This window comes from Sphaerodactylus townsendi, linkage group LG05, assembly GCF_021028975.2.
Source record: "Sphaerodactylus townsendi isolate TG3544 linkage group LG05, MPM_Stown_v2.3, whole genome shotgun sequence".
Classification (NCBI taxonomy): domain Eukaryota; kingdom Metazoa; phylum Chordata; class Lepidosauria; order Squamata; family Sphaerodactylidae; genus Sphaerodactylus; species Sphaerodactylus townsendi.
Window position 1 is genome coordinate 130279895 of NC_059429.1, and position 12958 is coordinate 130292852.

Genomic DNA, 12958 nt, shown 5'->3' on the forward strand with positions numbered 1-12958 from the left:
GAGGCAGGGGGCGGGGCTTGCTGGTGTGCGGCTGGGGCACCCACAGCCCCCCCATGTGACCAAAAGGCATGTGCCCGAGGACATGGGTGACCCCATGTCCCTGTAGGCCATGTGCCTCTGACCGGTAGAATTGCCAGGTGCTGGTTAGGAATAACTTGGAGATTTGAGGAATGGATCCTAAGGAGGAGAAGAAGGGTTGTTTTTTTATACCTCTTTTTTTCTCTAACTTTAAGGAGCCTCCAAGAGGCTTACGATCACCATCTCTTCCTCTCCCTACAACAGGCACCTTGTGGGGTAGGCAGGAGATTGATTGATTGATTGATTGATTGATTGATTGATTGATTGATTGATTGATTGATTGATTGGTTTGTTTGTTTGTTTATTTGCTTATTAGACTTGATAGACCGCCCAACCCCCGGAGGGCTCTGGGCGGTGTACAATAAACGTAGAAAGCATTTACAATGTAAAATCATAAAATAATATACCAATAAAAACACTAAAATACATTATAGCAGCAGTTCATCTATCAATCCAAATACCGATGGTGCTCTGACCGAAGGCCAGGAGGGTCAGCGTTGCCCAAAAATAGATGGAATCAGTCACCAGGCGATGCTGGAGATGGCAAGCTATTCCGGGGGCTTCGGAGGGGGCAGGCAAACTGCGGCTGGCATTCCCAAAGGCCCGGTGGAATAACTCGGTCTTGCAGGCCCTGCGGAACTTACCAAGGTCCCGCAGGGCCCGGACAGCAGATGGTAGAGCATTCCACCAGGACGGGGCCAGGGCTGTAAAGGCCCTGGCCCGGGTAGAGGCCAGCCGCATCAATGAGGGGCGTGGGACTACCAGCAAATTGGCCTCCGCTGAGCGCAGAGGCCTAGTTGATAGTTCCATGGGAATGTCAACTCAATGCATGGCAGCTGTGAAAAAGGCAAACTCTGTGCTGGGGATAATTAGGAAAGGAATTGATCATAAAACTGCAAAGATTGTCATGCCCTTATATAAAGCCGTGGTGCGACCGCACTTGGAGTACTGTGTTCAGTTCTGGTTGCCACATCTCAAAAAGGATATCGAAGAGATAAAAAAGTGCAGAGAAGGGCAACGAGGATGATGGAGGGACTGGAGCACCTTCCTTATGAGGAGAGGCTGCAGCGTTTGGGACTCTTTAGTTTGGAGAGGAGACGTCTGAGGGGGGATATGATTGAAGTCTATAAAATTATGCATGGGGTAGAAAATGTTGACACAGAGAAATTTTTCTCTCTTTCTCACAATACTAGAACCAGGGGGCATCCATTGAAAATGCTGGGGGGAAGAATTAGGACTAATAAAAGGAAACACTTCTTCACACAACGTGTGATTGGTGTTTGGAATATGGCTATTTATGGCTACCAATCTTGATCCTCCTTGATCTGAGGTTGCAAATGCCTTAGCAGACCAGGTGCTCGGGAGCAGCAGCAGCAGCAGAAGGCCATTGCTTTCACCTCCTGCCTATGAGCTCCCAAAAGCACCTGGTGGGCCACTGCGAGTAGCAGAGAGCTGGACTAGATGGACTCTGGTCTGATCCAGCTGGCTTGTTCTTATGTTCTTATGTTCTTATTCGGGACATATGGGGTAAGAACTGTGACTATTTTGTCTGGGCAAACGATGCAGGAAGATGGTTTCTGAAAACCCTTCCCTAGAACACCATTTCGATCCAAATTCCTCTCCCTTCTGCTTTCCACAGCCAAATTATAAATCCAGCATCCCACAACCACGTGCGGCAACATGAATATACCTGGACCCGCCCCAGGTGTGCAAACTACCCTCTGCAGAGACCTGGAAGGTCGGCTTCCCCTTTCTCACCTGTGAGGTCCCCGTGATCATGTTCTTGATGAAGTCCCTGTGGCCGGGGGCGTCGATGATGGTAATGTAGTATTTGGTGGTCTCAAACTTCCACAGGGAGATGTCAATGGTGATCCCTCGCTCCCGCTCGGCTTTGAGCTTGTCCAGCACCCAGGCGTACTTGAAGGAGCCCTTCCCCATCTGCCAAGAAAGAGGGAGGAAAAAGAAAAGAGAAACTAGACTTGGATGTGGCACAGAGGCAGAGACTCAGTTCTTACTGAGTTATTCCATTCTTAGATGGTTCGTAATGCGGTTAGAAAAAAGCCCCGCACATGGAAAACTAGGGTGTCAAGGAGAGAGGCTTTTCCCTGACGTGCTAGTTTTCCGTACTCAGAAAACATAGAATCATAGAGTTGGGAGTGATCACGAGGCCCATCCAGTCAAACCCCCTGCCTTGCAGGAATACACAATCAGAGCACCCTTGACAGATGGGCATCCAGCCTCCATTTAAAAACCTCCGAAGATGAAGACTCCACCACCCTCTGAGGAAGTGTCAAACAGTCCTTACTGTCAGGAAGTTCTTCCTAATGTTTAGGTGGAATCTCTATCTTGAAACCATTAGTCCTTGTCCCTGGAGCAGCAGAAAATTGACAATCTTGCTCCCTCTTCAACATGACATCCCTTCGAATATCTAAACGTGGCTATCATGTCACCCCTTTAACCTTCTCTTCTTCAGAGTAAACATACCCAGCTCCCTAAGTCTCTCTTCGTAGGGCATGGATTCCAAACCTTTTACCATTTTGGTTGCCCTCCTCTGGATCCGTTCCAGACTGTCAATATCCTTCTTGAATTGTGGTGCCCAGAACGGACACCGTATTCCAGATGAGGTCTGACTAATGCAGAATAGAGAGTTACTACTACGACCCTCAATCTGGACACTATACTCCTACTGACGGAGCCCAGAATCGCATTGGCTTGCTTGGCCGCCCCATAACTCTGCTGACTCATGTTCAGTTTGTGATTTACTAAGACACCAAGATCCCTTTCTCATATACTGTTGTCAAGCCAGGTGTTAAGCAAGAAAGCCAGGTGTTACCCATCTTTTGTTGTGGGTTGTTTATGTTGTGGGTGAAGAGGAAGTGGTACACGATGAAGACAGGCTAACACCTCAGCCACTGTTGGGGACAGCCATTAGGCAGGAGATCCTCAGTTCGAACATTAGAACCATCAAATCCATGCTAACCCATATTTTTAATGAACACCAGAATACATATATACCATAGGCTGACCAGACGCCCCGCTTTTGGCGGGACAGTCCTGCCTTCAAACAATTTGTCCCGCGTCCCGCGGGTTATTTCAATTGTCCCGATTTTTGGAAGGCTGCCGCACTGCCTTCTGGGGCGCAAGGCAGTGCGGCAACCTCCCGCGCGCGCGGCCGCAGGAGCACGGCCTTCTGGGGCATTCCCATGACAGGGCGGGAAATGGCAGCGCCCCATAAGGCAGTGCGCTCCTGCGGCCGCGCCTACCCGCCCATCCCGGTTCACAAAGGTGACCATCTGGTCACCTTAATATACCAGCATGGTGAAATAAGTATCGTGTGAGACCAGGATCTGGGAAATCCAGGTTCAAATCTATGGCGACTCACTGCGTGACCTTGAGGTCACTCAACCTAATCTATCTCACAGAGTTGTAGAAAGGATCAAGTGGAGTAGAGGGGAATGATGTAAACTGGTTTAGGTCCCCGCTGGGAAAAAAAAGGGAGGTTTAAATGAAGTAAATAAATGGCCCAAGTTTCTATTCATTCGTTTATTTACTTCAATTATATTCCACCTCTCTCCCCAATGGGGACAGCAAAGTATTCTCCTCCTCCATTTTATCCTCGCAACAATTCTGGGCGGTAGGTTAGTAGACTGAGAGGGTATGAGTGGCCCACAGCCGCCTAGTGACCTTCCACGGCAGAGTCAGGATTCGAACTCGGGTCCCAAATCACTACACCCCATTAACAATAGAACCAGGAATCTTCTGCATTTCAACACTTTCTCACTGGCTCCTCCTGTTGAGTGTCGTAGTGCTGCATTAGAACGTAGGCCCTCCTTGTTGGAAAGGATACAGTGCTATCAAATGGCCAACCAGCTGGGGTAGATTGAATAGCAGCCGAGTCGTTTTCAAACTATCTGCAGGGACTTTTCCCATATTTCTGTTTCTGCAGGTAAACTCATGCACCCTTTACCATCTGTAGAGAAATGGCTTCCCCCCTTCCTTTTCTCCCCCCGGCCCCTCCAACCAGGCACCAGAGATCTGGAGGACCTGACTGGAGGGCAGAAAATGCAGCGTGCCTAAAAGGGGTGGTAATATATAAGCAGGCAGAAACCTGTGTGTGGGGTCTTCTTTTGGTCTTTGCTCCTTTGTTCTGAGGAGAGAAGGGCTCTTGCCTGGACTGAGAAGGCAGCGGTCATTTTCCTAGGCCAGTGGTGGCGAACCTATGGCACAGGTGCCAGAGGCGGCACTCAGAGCCCTCTCTGAGGGCACGTGCAAACAAAGTAAACCCCCCCCCCCCACACACACACACACATCTAGGCTAGCCTGGGCCACTGGGCTCAATTATTAGCATTAAACCTACAACCTAGTTTTGGGGAAGCAGTGTACGTCACCCTGTTAAGCGCTCTTAAACCCCACTGATTTTCATGTGAAGAATTAAAGCGCAATCCTTTACCTGGGAGTAAGCTGGCAATGGGGCTTGCTTCTGAGTAAACCCTCCTAGGGTCGTGACTGACCCGCTCGAAGAGTTGCACGGTTGCTTCAAAGCAAAGCCAATGACTACCACCAAGCTTACTCTCGAGTAATGCATGCCTCGGAGCCAACCGGTTTTTCTAAACGAAAACCTCAGTATTCAGGTTAAATTGCCGTGTTGGCACTTGGTGATAAATAAGTGGGTTTTGGGTTACAGTTTGGGCACTCGGTCTCGAAAAGGTTCGCCATCACTGTCCTAGGCCGTGTGCTCAGCCAGGTGATGTGAGCTCTTCCTAAATGGCGACTGTTTAAGCTCCGAGGACCTACCCTGCTTTCCACCATCGACTAGGCAGGGTATGTAATAGTGGTAGGGAAAGGGGATTCGTGTTTTGTCTCCTTTTACTTGGTATTCCTCGCTTTCTCCGGTGCGGTGCCAAAAGGTTCTTATGACTGTTCTACTGTTAACAAATACTTTTTAAAAAAACCTTACAGTTGGTGGACGGTTCTCTGTGCCACGCATGCCCCGCTGTCTTGGACACGCTATTTGAATTGGAAACTGAGGCAGAGGCCTTGCAACAGGTAGAGGAAGCTGGGAAATCCTGGTCTTTCCCCGTGGGCAGTCCTCAAAGGATCAGGGGGTGGCAGCATACCCTGAGAGAAAGATAGCCCTCTCCGGGGAAAAGTTGGTAACCCCTGGGAGAGTGCAGAGTGCGAAATAGGGCCTGCCAGCCATAAGCAAGCCTGTTTCGCCACACCGTCCGAGAAGCCTCTCGGATCTGTTCTTGGTCCCGCAAAAATGCCGAACAATGGCTAGCTTACTAGGCCTCACTGGGTCAAACTCAGAGGAAATTTTGGAATATGCCTTCCAGTTGCAATAACAGTTAGATAACTTTTGTCCCCCATTGCAAACAGCTAATAAGCTATGTGGGCACCCCAGACAGACGATGTGAAGTTGTCGAAGTGTCAGTCTCAGACTGGCAAGGCCTGGGTTCGAATTTCTACCTCGCCATGAAGCTTACTGAACGATCCTGGGCCAGTCACTCTCTCTCTGTCAGCCTCACCTACCCTGTGGGATTGTTGGAAGCACAAAAGAGGGGATTGGGGAAGAATTTTGTACGCTGAACTCCTTGCAGGAAGGATTGGATGAAATGTAGTTGGCGGGACAGGCAAAGCGCCGTTTGACAAACCTGCTCAAGTCAGGACTAAATCCCCTGTACGCTTGGCCAAGCCCTCTCCCAGCTGACCACCTTTGACTTGACCTTTCTAGGTACAAAACAACAGAGAATAATTTTGCTGTTGTAATGGAGGAATGAGAGAAGGGGGGGGGGGGCGGAGATTGGGCTACTGGACAAAAAACGACACCGCAAGGCTCCTGGAAATGTGTGCCATCATATTTGTATGGGTTCATGAAGAAGAAGAAGAAGAAGAAGAAGAAGAAGAAGAAGAAGAAGAAGAAGAAGAAGAAGAAGAAGAAGAAGAAGAAGAAGAAGAAGAAGAAGAAGGAGAAGAAGAAGGAGAAGGAGAAGGAGAAGAAGAAGGAGAAGGAGAAGAAGAAGGAGGAGGAGGAGGAGGAGGAGGAGGAGGAGGAGGAGGAGAAGGAGAAGGAGAAGGAGAAGAAGAAGAAGAAGAAGGAGAAGAAGAAGAAGAAGAAGAAGAAGAAGAAGAAGAAGAAGGAGAAGAAGGAGAAGAAGAAGAAGAAGAAGGAGGAGGAGGAGAAAGAGAAGAAGGAGAAGGAGGAGAAGGAGAAAAAGGAGAAGAAGGAGAAGGAGGAGGGGGAGGAGGAGGAGGAGTTGTTATTTGGATTTATACCACCCTTCTCTCCTGTAAGGAGACTCAAGGTGGCTTAAAAACTCCTTTCCCTTCCTCTCCCCACACCAGAAACCTTGTGAGGTCGGTGGGGCTGAGAGAGTTCAGAGAACTGTGACTCACCCCCGCAGGCTTCATGTGCAGGAGTGGGGACTCAAACCCGGTTCTCCAGATGAGAGTCCACATGCCCTTAACCACTACGCCACACTGACTCCTATTTTACTGAACTATTCAATAAGAGTTATTGAATTACTGAATAATTATTGAGCTGTTCAATAATTCAAGAGTTACTGAACAATAATACGAACGTATTATTAGCAAGGAAATCCATCCATCTCTCTCTGTTGTCAGCGAGAGAAGACTCTCTTTTTTGGCATTTGCTCAGTGATCCCGCCTTCCGGGCCAATGCTTTTATTGTTACTTTTATGTCTTTTTATTTTTAGTTGTTTTTATTGTTTTAATGATGTGGGGGTTTTGTGTGGGGGTGTTTTAAAAGGTGATTTTATTAGGTATGTTTTAATTGGTTAGTCCCATTGGTGACCCTTGTGAGGCAGAAAAGTGGGCTATAACTTTTGTAAATACGTGTGTTTGTATCACAGAATGTAGCTATCTAGGGCCAGATTATTGTCTCCCATTTTCAACTGTCACAAGCAGCACAGGTTTCTGGGTCCCCAACCCTTTTGAGCCTTTTTTGAACAGAGTACAGTCACAAAATGGCTGCCTTTTTGACACAGGGTGGTTGGCGCATGCCCAAAATGGCTGCCTTTTTGACACAGGGTGGTGGACACAGGCCCAAAATGGCTGCCTTTTTGACACAGGGTGGTGGACACAGGCCCAAAACGGCTGCCTTTTTGACACAGGGTGGTGGAGGCAGGCCCAAAATGGCTGCCTTTTTGACACAGGGTGGTGGACACAGGCCCAAAACGGCTGCCTTTTTGACACAAGGTAATTGGCGAGGGCCAAAATGGCTGCCTTTTTGACACAGGGTGGTGGACACAGGCCCAAAATGGCTGCCTTTTTGACACAGGGTGGTGGACACAGGCCCAAAATGGCTGCCTTTTTGCCACAGGGTGGTAGATGCAGGCCCAAAACGGCTGCCTTTTTTACACAGGGTGGTTGGCGCAGGCCCAAAATGGCTACCTTTTTGACACAGGGTGGTGGACACAGGCCCAAAATGGCTGCCTTTTTGACACAGGGTGGTAGATGCAGGCCCCAAACGGCTGCCTTTTTGACACAGGGTGGTGGACGCAGGCCCAAAACGGCTGCCTTTTTGACACAGGGTGGTGAGCCCAGTCACAAAATGGCCATTGCAGCTTATGTTCAGTCACAGGGTGAAGATCTTTGTGCTGAGGTGGCAGCTGCTGCCAAAGCATTTTTAAACACCTGCACAGCCAATCAAATCTCCAATAGCCAATCAGAAGCTCTGCTAGGCAAAACCCTCACCTGACCTAGTCAACTTTCTAAGAAAACCTGGCAGGTACCAGGACAGGTGTCAGTGGGTGCAATATTGGGGACTCCTTCTTAAAAGAAACCCCTGGGGACAGCTGAAGACCCAGAGATTTCAATCAGCTACCCTGAAATTTCAACCTTACCACCCAAAGCCACCCAGAAAACCTCATGCCCTGCTAGGGAGATTGCTCCAGAGACTCTAAAGCCGTGAAGCCTATAGCCGCAAGCACCCAAAATATCTCTTTTAAGATTAGCTCCCAATGGTTCCGAGTGGTACTCTGCACGTGCTCAAGTTCCCCTCGCTGTGATGCGCAGCAACCAAGACCTTGGGATAATCTGTCTACTCATAGCTGACATGGGGCTCACTGAAAGTCAAATGGGAACCCCAACTGCGCAAAACCATAATGTGTCGTTTGGTCCTTTTATCCCTCACATCTTTCAGAATGAAGTCTTAAAAGCAGGATCGCTGGAGATCTCCCGCTATTGGCACTGGATCTCTAGGTGACCAAGATCAGTGCCCCTGGAGATAATGGCTGCTTTGGAGGGTAGATTCTATGGCATTATAACCTGGTGGGGAGCCACCCCTCCCCAACCCACACTATCCTAGACGCCACCTCCCAAATCTCCAGGTATTAATAACATAAGAACGAGCCTGCGGGATCAGACCAGAGTCCATCTAGTCCAGCACTCTGCTACTCGCAGTGGCCCACCAGATGCCTTTAGGGGCTCACATGCAGACTGTGAAAGCAATGGCCTTCTGCTGTTGCTGCTACTCGCGAGCACCTGGTCTGGTCTGCTAAGGCACCTGGTCTGCTAAGTCTCCCAAGCACCTGGTCTGCTAAGGCAATCTCACATCAAGGAGGATCAAGATTGGGAGCCGTAGATCAACTTCTCCTCCATCAATCTGCCCAAGCCCCTTTTAAAGCTATCCAGGTTAGCGGCCATCACCCCCTCCTGTGGCAGCATATTCCAAACACCAATCACACGTTGTGTGTGATTTCCTAACCCAGAGTTGGCAATCCTAGCTGGGATAATGTTAGGGTTGCCAAGTTTCCCCAGCCATCAGCAGCGGATTGGGGGGGGGGGGGTGGTGGTGGTCAGATCCACATTGGAAAAGTCCTGGAGATTTCAGAATAGAGCCTGGGGAGGGGAGGGACCTTTTAAAACACCCCCCCCCCAAAAAACACACACCATTAAAACAATTAAAACAATTAAAAATAAAAAGGCAAAAAAGCAAAGCCATAGAATTCCCCCCCTCCAAAGCGTCCATTTTCTCCAGGGGAACTGAACTTTGTATTCTGGAGATGACATATAATTAGGGGGAGGGGTCCTCAGATCCCGGCTGGATAGACTAGATGACTTGGGCTTCAAGAGTCAACTCTGATAACGTCCTTGATCCAAATTCAGCACAAAGTCGGATTTCTGTGCCAGGGAAACACAACCGATACCTTCCCACACACACACACAAAAACAGGCAAACCATAATGCCAATTAATTACCAAGTTTATCCCCCCTTCAGATCGCACCCTTGAGTCCTCCCCCTGCAACCCCCCCCACCCCCCACCCCTGCTCTTTTCCAACCAAGCAAGCTGAATTTTGCTGGCTCACGCATCCACCGCTTTGAAGCAAAGAGAGGGCTCTCTATTTAGTCCCTTGTTCCCTTTTTCAATCGGCTATATTCAATTGCTCAGGAACTGTAAAAGGCTGGGGGTGGGGGTGGGGGGGGAGACAGCTTGTCTTTTCTGGCTCAGCACAGACACCGCTCTGTTGCAGGGCCCGATTCGGCTGGACAGAAGGCGCAATCGTCTCGAGGCGGTCACAAAGGATGGATTTCAACTGGGCTCGCCTTGGGGACCCGTTGCTCCCTCTGTTTCTCTAGGCAACCTCTTCCCCGAGGCCAGCCCCGAATCCCTCGGAGGAGTTGCATCATTCCAGATCTGCCTGCAACCGGCCTCCATTTCCTACCGAGGCCATCGAGTGAAAACGAATACCTCGTCCACAGCCCAGCATCAGAAAATGGAGTCGGGAAGCCCAGCCGATCGGCTATTAATAGCAAGATCGCATCCTCGGCTGTGCCAGAGAAAGTGGCGAAGGGACCGACCGAAATGGAAGGTTGCTCCACAAGAGATCGGGGGGGGGGGGGGGGGTCTCTCTGCATCCCTCTTGTTTGTGCTAACCTAATGCAGGCAAACCAGACAGAGAGAAAGAAAGATAGTAGACACATGACAGACAGACAGAAAGGGAAAAGCATGGCGCTAAAGTGCAATACTGTGCAGAGTTACTCCAGTCTAGGGCCATGGAAATGAAGGAGCTTGCACTGGATTAACTATCCTTAGGATTCCACTGATAGATAGCTGGAAAAAGACAGAGAGACAAAGGTATGGCCCAGATAATAAAGCACCCAGGATCACCTATAACCGTGGTGGCGAACCTTTGGCACTCCAGATGTTATGGACTACAATTCCCATCAGCCAGTTGGCCATGCTGGCAGGGGCTGATGGGAGTTGTAGTCCATAACATCTGGAGTGCCAAAGGTTCACCACCACTGACCTATAACATGTCCAAAAATCACAGTTTTTAGTTCTTAATTAGTCCTCATAAGAGGAAGTCTGAATATTTATTTGTTTACTTCATATATGCTCTCCTTTCTCCCTAATGGGGACCCAAAGTGGCTTATATAGTTCTCCCCTCCGCCAGTTTTGTCCTCACGACAACCCTGTGAGGTAGGTTAGGCTGAGAGAATGTGACTGGCCCCCAGGTCACCCAGCCAGCTTCCACAACAGAGCGGGGATTTGAATCTGGGCCTCCCGGATCTCTAGTCTGACAGTACAAAAACACTAGACGCACTTCTCTCACTGAATAAATCTTCCCACCATGAAAATACAGTGGAACCTCGGTTTTCATTGGTAATCCGAAAAGAATCGATGAAAACCGAAACCGATGAAAACCGAGGCAAACTTCTCCATAGGAATCAATGTAAATCCAATCCAATGTAAATCCAATTAATCCGTTCTAGGCACTCCAAAAAACATACCAAAACCACATTTTTTGGGTGAATAAACATAGTGTTTAATGCTGAAAACAGTAACAAACAATAACACTAGGACCAGCTTCAGAGCCAGTGGACCAATGTCGCGCCGGAAAGCTGTCCAAAGAGGGCTGTTTCTGACGCCTCTTTAAGATTTGTCTGAAATGGGGCAAGATCATTGTCATTAAACACGACAACCCTGTGCCTGCAACAGCTTTGTCCGGGTGATTTTTCTCCACAAACCTCTGCACCTTACTGCAGATCGATGAAAACCGAGGCAAATTGATGGAAACAGACAATTTTTTCACAGAAAAAATCGATAAAAAACTAAACCGATAAAAATCGAAGGCAATGAAAACCGAGGTTCCACTGTATGCAGATATTCATTTTATTTATTCAAATGCATAGACTAATCCAAGCATCTTCAAGTGCCCTGCACAGAGACTGGAATAAATGTGACCAGATCTCAAAACTGGGAATTTGTGCGGTCAAGAATTGTGTATAGGTAAGTATCAGGTAGAAATTATTCAGCTCCAGCAGCGTGCTGTGAAGCAGTGTAGATAGCAAGGATGATAAATATATAAAACTGGATGCTTAACATGACCAAATGAGTTAAAGGAAGAGCAGTGGCATAGTGGTTAAGAGCAGGTGCATTATAATCTGGAGGAACCGGGTTTGATTCCCTGCTCTGCCGCCTGAGCTGTGGAGGCTTATCTGGGGAATTCAGATTAGCCTGTGCGCTCCAACACACGCCAGCTGGGTGACCTTGAGCTAGTCACAGGTTTTCAGAGCTCTCTCAGCCCCACCTACCTCACAGGGTGTTTGTTGTGAGGGGGGAAGGTCAAGGAGATTGTCAGCCCCTTTGAGTCTCCTACAGGAGAGAAAGGGGGATATAAATCCAAACTCTTTTTCTTCTTCTTAAAATACCTTCCATAGTCAGATTCTAGTATAATTTTCTTGTGGGGCAATCATAATCTGTCGTGAGAAGGTGCGTTTATGTCTGGACTGCATCACTCTGTCCTGCACAGGACATGTCCAGTGAGGTGTAGTGGTTAAAAGCAGGTGCACTCTAATCTAGAGGAACCGGGTTTGATTCCCCACTCTGCCACTTGAGCTGTGGAGGCTTATCTGGTGAATCCGATTAGCTTGTGCACTCCAACACATGCCAGCTGGGTGACCTTGGGCTGGTTACAGCTCTTCTGAGCTCTCTCAGCCCCACCTACCTCACAGGGTGTTTGTTGTGAGGGGGGGAGGGAAAGGAGTTTGTAAGCCCCTTTGAGTCTCCTACAGGAGAAGGGGGGATATAAATCCAAACTCTTCTTCTTCTTCTTCTTAAAATACCTTCCATAGTCAGTACTGTTGTCATTTGGTTTAGTACCCATGTGAAAATATAATTGCCCTTATGCCAAAGACATGCATGTACAAAATCGATGTTTCGAGAAAAAGATATTTAAAGTTCTAATTGTTCATGGCTCTCAATGGGAAAAAATGGTTGTGCAGAGAAGACAGACTGGAGAAACATGCATATGAACGGCAGGTGGGATCAAAAGGACCCCCGGTGGTGAGCCATTCTGAGAATTCTCACACCCAGAGCAACTAAAAAAACTGCTTAGTCCTTGAGCAAGTACCCGGGGTGTTAAACCAGAGTCTTACTTAAAAATGAAAGATACACGATAAATAGATTAACTGAATAAATGGGCAGAGAAGCATAAGACGAACATGACGACATTTCTCAACAGTCAGAGAAGCACCTTAGTAAAAACAGAATTTACTGAAGAAAGTGAGGCGGGGAGGAAAGAAAAACCATACGAATGGACAAACACCTGAAGTTATTTTTCCAAATGCTCACAAGTGGGGAAAGGAGAAACCCTGTTTCCTTCCAGGATATTCGCTTTTCCAGAAGCTAAGGCACCCATCCAAGGTTTCACATATCAAAGGCAATTTGCAACTTCGATGGGGCCTTTCAGATATAAGGGGCTGTCCTCGCAAATATAATATAGCAATTGTCTGGGGGAAAGAGAAAAGGAAGGGGGGGGCTATAAAAGAAATCTGGCTGATCCTTCTTTGGAGTCAAGATTTTGGGCTGTCGTTCTGAAATGGCATCTCCCTCTGTATGGCTGGAAGAACTAT

At 48.3% G+C, this 12958-nt stretch overlaps 1 protein-coding gene across 2 annotated transcripts in view; it reads right to left on the reverse strand.

Moving 5' to 3' along the window:
* Nucleotides 1–12958, reverse strand: part of EEF1A2 (eukaryotic translation elongation factor 1 alpha 2) — a 48068-nt gene that overhangs the window by 24950 nt on the left and 10160 nt on the right. For both annotated transcript variants that reach the window (XM_048497249.1, XM_048497251.1), the window contains exon 3: nt 1837–2016. In XM_048497249.1, coding sequence (XP_048353206.1) covers nt 1837–2016 — 180 coding nt within the window. The remainder of the gene's footprint in view (nt 1–1836; nt 2017–12958) is intronic.